We start from the raw sequence: 7,058 nt of genomic DNA on the forward strand, positions 1-7,058 counted from the left end.
CATTCTTATCTATAATATTAACTGTATAAAGAAGCAGACTACTCTGCTTAAAGATTTCTTCTAAGTCTGTGATCACACACTTCACTTGAATTATATCAAAATAATGATATTTTATTTCATTGATAAATTTCATATAATCTGACAGATCTATCTTCTTTCAACTCTTTATCAAAGAAAAGAAATAGAATATGAAGTTAACATTCATCTCAGAGTTGAGTAGATATCTCACTGATATCTTCTCATTCAGAGTATATATTGTGATCATAATATAAACTCAGAGATATGAGAATTATTAATTCTTTATTTCTTTCTCTTCTTTATCTTTCATGAATACATTTGTCAGAAGAGAAGTTAACTTTAAGAAGATATCTTCTTAATTTCTTCTCTTCTTCAATTTCTTACAATCACTGATATAGTGATCATCAGCTTCACAGTTGAAACAGAGATCTTTATTAAATCTTTTTTAACATTTCTTCACAGTGAGTGAAGAATCAGAATACTTGAAATTCTTCTTTACTTTCTTCACACTGAAGCTGTCACAGCATTATTTAGATCTCATTATTGATTACTTAGAAGAGATCTTGTTAGTCTTTTTCTCAGAGAATTGATTATTTAAATAGATTCAGAAAGTCAGGTTAACAAGCTCAGTATAATTGATTAATGAACTCTGATATTATGATATTATTGTCTGCATCTTATAAGTCAGCTTCACGAGATAAAGCTGTGTTTTTAATTGATTCAAATCATCAGTTAATTTCTCTCAATATTCTTCAAATCTTGTATTGAAATCAGAAGAATTCTCATTATCTTATTAATATAATAAGTTGAACTGCTGTATCACTGTGAAGCTGTGATTGCAGTGATCTTCAATTTGATTCAGTAGAAAGTTCTTGAATTCTTTTCAAGTTATAACAGTATTAATACACTCAAGCTCTCTCTTTTTAATGACTCAAGTAGTTGTAGAGATACTTTCAAGAAGATTAACAGTGTATATTACTCATATCTCATGAGTATTATACTGACTCAGGTTAAGGTGAAATTTCTGTTCAAGAATACAGATAAAGCTGTGAAATTCAGATAAGATATTTCTCTTATATCTCAGTGAATCTCTGATCTTAATCTCTCTATCTTCATAATAGATGTAGGTGTGTAGAGGCCGCGGCAGTGACAGAGTGATTGAAGAGCTTATATCAAAATATGCAGTGATTTCAGAAATCTCAGATTTCTGCTGAGATAGAGATATATATACTCTAGAGAATGATGTAGTATTTCTCTCAGAGAATGAGATCAGATCAGTCTCAGCATAGATGTATAAGATTATATCAGTCTGTTAAAGCTTGACTGATTCAAACATATAATCAGGTCAAGCAATTCAAATTGTAATATGATGAAACTGAAGTAATAACTAGTCAGTGATATTATATAGAGATAGTTATTTAAGAAGCTATATAAGTAAGTTTAACTATCTTGCTTAAATAGTGAGCTCATAGACTACAGAGTTATTGTGAGAATATCACAGATATAATATTTAGTATACTAAGAAGATTGTATAAGATACACAGTAACTCTTATATATATTTCAGTAGAAGAAAAATGAATCACTGACTTCTTTAATGAGAAGTCAGCATCTAGCTATTCTATATAGACAATGAGTAAATACTCTTCTTTCATTTCATGAGTGAGAATAGCTGAAGCAATATCTCAGCAGTATCTCATTGTTAAGAAAGAGTAATCTACTGACCTTGTATAGAAGTGAGGTTCTTATATTCATTAATTAAATCTTTCTATGATATATCTGAATAATGTCATAGAGTGATTGAAAACCAGTTCAGATAAGATGAAATCATCTGTATGAAAGTGATGAGCCGTGTGAAACTGCAACGGGGCCTTGGCGCGGCCGGGAGCGTAACATAATTATTCTCAGTGATAGTGATAGACTGGCCGCTGAGATCATGAATTTCACATTTGATTTCATTTAGTCTGGTCTCATACATTTCTTGGCGTGAATCCCGCTGGGACTAATCATTAAATAAACATGTAAAGTGACTATATGTCAGATCTCAAAATGAAATCATAACTTGGAAAAAATGAGAAAGTGATTTCATTTGATTTCATTTAGTCTCATTCTTAGCATAAAGTTACTATTTTTAGACATTTTAAGGTTTTTTTTAGACTATATTTAATTTTTTAAAAAGTAATGCTTTTTGATAACACTCAAATGAGATTTAAAGTTATTTAAAGCAATAAAAATAATTTAAATTGAGAAGTGAAAATCATGATCTCATTTGAAAAATGTGACAAGAGTAGACAGTAAGTTTCACTGAGACAGTATGAGACTACTATCTAATGTTAGAACCGTGTAATGAGATCTGTTGAATTGGCAATAAGACTATCAAAAATTCTGGTCCTGATCTCAGACACGGTCACACAGTCAGTCTAAATAGTGATAAATATCTTAACTTAAGTTAAACTTTCACTTTATTCTTACCTCTGTTAATAAAATTATCAGAATATTACATATTATCAGTATAACAGTTAAATATGTACTCTTAACAATTTTTCATAACTCTAGAATTGATTTGATGTGTAAATTTATTGAATTATCTTGAAAATAGCAGTTAAATTCAGTTTTATAGATATATAGTTTTATCTGATTTTCAGTTGTAATCAATGTATATAAGTTCTGTTTCAAAGTTAGTATTATAGTTCTATGTAATAATGAAGTATTATCAAAGATTATTACTTATTAGAGAATTGTATTTCACTGTCTTTATATCTCTAACATCTGCTCTTTCAAATCTCTGATAGTTGATATTGTAATAGTCTCAGATTAATTTAATATACAAGTCTCATTTCTTCTCTGTTCAATCTTGAGAAGTGTAGATATTAACTTGATAGAAGAGATCTAGTAGAGCTGCTATAGCATAGTACTCTGTAAAAGATTGTTCAGTTTTACTGTAGTAATATACTAGTTTATCTCTTACAGTAATAATAGCCTGCACTATAGCATTATCTCAGACTGGATTTCTTTTTAAGTGATTCAACTGCTTCTTAAGATAAGTAAATAAACTGTTATACATTTATCAGACTGACTGCAGTATTAATATACAAGTGATTGAGACTGTCTTTATTGTCTTATAAAACTGAAACAGTAAATCAATTACATATTTCAACTGAGTTTACTTTATATCAGAAAGTTTCAATATCTAAATCTTTTCTCAATCAGAGTATTACACTCAATGATTAATCATCTGATATAATTAAAGAGCTTAAATAGTTATCTTATATATTAAACTTCACTGTATTTTAATATTCTGTATCATATTCAGTGATGTGACTGATTTATTTATTTATTAAATATTATGAAATTATTATTGTTATTTAGAGAAGATATAAATCATATTAATAATATTTTGAATCTGTGATATTTAAATTATTAGTCAATCTATTCAAAATTAACAGTAGTATTATTAAAAAGTATTATTAAAAAGCAATATTAAAAAGTGTTATTAAAAAATATTATCTTTTATAAAGTGAATATAAAAGTTACTTGAGTAATCACTTTTATCTCATTCTCATCTCAAGAATCAGTTATCTCATTATTCTTCATCTCAATGTTAAGATTCTTTATCAGTGTTTGTATCACAAGTTGAATTATATAAGCAATGTAGAGAATATGATCTTGTTTATCATTTCAGAAATACAAAGTCAATTTTTACTCTAAGCTGTTCATCATAGTATAGTTATTCACAGTATTATCAGTTGTAATTGTAAGAAGACTGAGACTAATATCTTAATAGTTATTTTCAATCACAGTCATTAATATCTCTATTATATAATTCTCAGTATAACTACTGATCAATGATTTAAATTCAATTAATATCTCTTAATAAGTTCAGTTCTCATTAATATAATAATATATAACTTTCATAAATGTAAGATTGTTTATACTAGTTTATACATTCACTGTGAGAGACACTCTTCAATGATTCTTTAACTCTGATTTTAGATATTATATATTAACTTTATAGTGTATCTCAAGATTGAACTGAAGACAGAATTAATATAAAATATGAAGATTTAAATTAAGTATTTGAAGAAGTGTTCAGAATTCAGAATTTTCAATTAATCAAAGAGAAAGATTCAGAGATATATATATATAAAGTAATTATTCACAGAAGTTATCAGATAAGAGTTGTGAAATCAGAGTACTAATATATAATTATTTTCACATGATTTTCTTTAAATTAGAAAGTTAGTATTACTAAAAATCATTATCTGATAGAGTAACTTACTAACTCAGTAGTAATTTTCTAATTATTTTTCTTTTATTATCTGCATTCTGATGACTTCAGATGTTAGAAAATTTCTTCAGAGTTATAATCAGTTTATAATAAATATTTCTAAATAAAGTTATAGTAATTATAGTAAAGAGATAACTCTTCAGTAATCTATAATACAATCTATTAATAATTATTTCATAGTTTATCTCAGTGTTTATGTTGAGTTTTTCATAAATTTCATGACCTGGAATCAGATATAAAGAATGAAATGATTATTTATTATAATTGAAAGAGAGTATTCTGTGTTAAATTATAAATAATATAGACTTTGTAATTTACAGTGATTTCTTAAAGAGTTTATAAATCTTTAATAGAAGTAAAAGAAGTAAAAGAAGTGAATTCAGAAAATATAATAATAATTTAAAAAAGATAATAATTTATTTTCAATAACTGATTACTGATATATATAAGAAGAATTAATATAAGAGAAAATAATCTTCTTTCTTAGCTTAGTTATAATTTTAGTACTAACTCAGATTGAATATTATTAATATATAAAAGTAAATAAACAATCTTGATTAATCTTTGTTATATTTCTTGAAATATATTAATATTATAAAAGAGAGTGTTATCAAATTATATTATCAGATAATATTATTAAAAATATATTAATATTATAAATATTAATATTGAAAAAATGTTGATACTTATATGAAAGATGTAAAGCTTGTATGATTGAAAGATTACTAGCTTTGTGAAAAGTTATATGGTGAAGGGATTAGTAAGCCAGATCACGTGACCTGACACCCCCACTCACCAGAGTAACTATACACAATGCTATATACAAAATTCGCCTTTAAATCAAGTACAGATATAAAAAATGACTGGAAAAAGTGTAGCAATGAAAAACCAGTCATGATATATATCATTTTTTATCTCTCTATCCCTCTATCTTCTTTATATTCTCTTTCCAATGTGTATATTTCAAACAGTTGACCTCTTTAACACAGGCCTTGTAATAATACTTCCATTCCATGAAAGCTTTGACGCGCGTGAGGTTTTTCGGGATTGAAAGTGCAGCAATCTCGGGATCAGTGAGTAGGTCTTCAAGACTGTCCCTCACTGAAGCTTCCCCCACTATAGTGATATCCCTTGTAGATGTCAGAGGATCATCAGATTCAACTGTGAGTTCCAGGGAGTTCAGTGTATTCTGCACTAAAAGGGTAGGTATTCTCGCGGAGATATCATAGTCAATCCACCAATTATTAGTGGGGTACAAGAAATAATGGACACTCAGATCAAATTTCCTCATCAATGAATAGATTATCAATTGATGGATCAGGAATCGCTGCAGTCTCTTTATGGGCTGCAGTCAGTAGGCCTGGTGTCGCTGAAGGAATCGCCGCAGCCGCTTTGCAGGCTGCATTGAGTAGGACCTTCGGGTTGTGTGTTGTAGCTTTTGTAGCTGTTGAGGTGGTGGCAGGATGATTGTTGACATCCTGTGGTCGATCCGTAGAGGATCTCTGTTGACGGAGTTTTTCCAGTTGTAGTTCGAGTTCTAGGACTCTACGCCTCTCCTTCTCTATCTCAAATGTCATCTTGAGATGTTCCATCTGTTGGTCTGATATTGCCCCGCCCGAACGGTAGACATCTGGGTGTCCAATATTCTCATCAAGAGAACCAGCTTCATCAAGCTGTTGAGTAGATCGGGGGGCCGGCCTGACTGTGTCAGGAGCTGTATTCAAACCAGCTTCGAATTGAGAGGGTGTTTCGACAATGGAGCTTTCAAAGGCTCCAGGAGAATGTCCACCAGTGGAACTTTCAAAGGCTCCAGGAGGATGTCCACTGGCAGAGCGTGAGTGTGAAGAATCATCATCATCAACTGCAACTGATCCAGTGGAAAGGATGTGAGATCGCGAATGTGTATGTGGGTGAGATTGTATTGAATCCGCCATCTTGATATTCATTTATTGAATCCTTGCCAATATTGTTCTCTTTTTCTTGCTTTTTTGCAAATGTGATGTGTTTTCTGCAAGTCTCTTTTTTAAGTGAGCAGTAGTATTATTGATTATCAAGATCTCAAATGCATCAATACTGATAGAATAAGATGATTTTAACTCCTGATGGGTGTATCAAATGAAGCAGTAGTTCAAATAATGAGTATATTGACAAGGAATCCTGAATTGGCAGTGATTTTGCGCAAAACGGGTCTCATAACCTGTGAAAGATGTAAAGCTTGTGTGATTGAAAGGTTGCTAGCTTTGTGAAAAGTTATATGGTGAAGGGATTAGTAAGCCAGATCACGTGACCTGACAACTTATATATTATAGTGATATGATAGTTAAATATATATATATATATTATTTCTGATATTGATAATTGATTACAACTTGTATAATAATTTTTTAAAACTCAAAATTAATTTTAATTATTAACTAATAGTTATGAACTATAACTAATTAATATAAAAAGAAAAAAACTTTTTCTACTTATTATCTTTCTTCTCTTTCTCATTCTTCTTATTATTTTTTATAATTTACTTCTTATTCTTATTCTTCTTCTTCTTCTTCTTATCTGAGATAATAATCATCTCAAAATCTTTGACTACTGTCTTCTCAGAGAAGAGTTTCTACTGCTTTCTCTCAGTCAGATCAATCTGTGCTTTAAAATCCTGCATTTTCTAGTCTGCTGTCTCAGGTTTCATTTCAGCAGTAAGTAGATTAATATACTCAAAGAGCAGAGCTGTCTTCTCAATATTCTGAATCATGAAGTGCA

The 7,058-nt window shown here is 29.3% G+C and overlaps 1 protein-coding gene across 1 annotated transcript; it reads right to left on the reverse strand.

Annotated features, from left to right (window-relative positions):
- Positions 1-5,565: 5,565 nt before the first annotated feature.
- Positions 5,566-6,306, reverse strand: BDCG_17752 (uncharacterized protein). The gene has a single exon (XM_045426823.1). It carries the CDS (start codon positions 6,248-6,250, stop codon positions 5,582-5,584), a length of 669 nt encoding a protein of 222 aa, XP_045282475.1. The 5' UTR covers positions 6,251-6,306; the 3' UTR covers positions 5,566-5,581.
- Between the last annotated feature and the right edge of the window lie 752 nt (positions 6,307-7,058).

This window comes from Blastomyces dermatitidis, assembly GCF_000003525.1.
Source record: "Blastomyces dermatitidis ER-3 genomic scaffold supercont1.10, whole genome shotgun sequence".
NCBI classification, from domain to species: Eukaryota; Fungi; Ascomycota; class Eurotiomycetes; order Onygenales; family Ajellomycetaceae; genus Blastomyces; species Blastomyces dermatitidis.

Excerpts from the sequence above, each read along its gene's own strand:
- BDCG_17752 (XM_045426823.1), bottom strand. The coding sequence starts at position 6,250 with ATGAATATCAAGATGGCGGATTCAATACAATCTCACCCACATACACAT.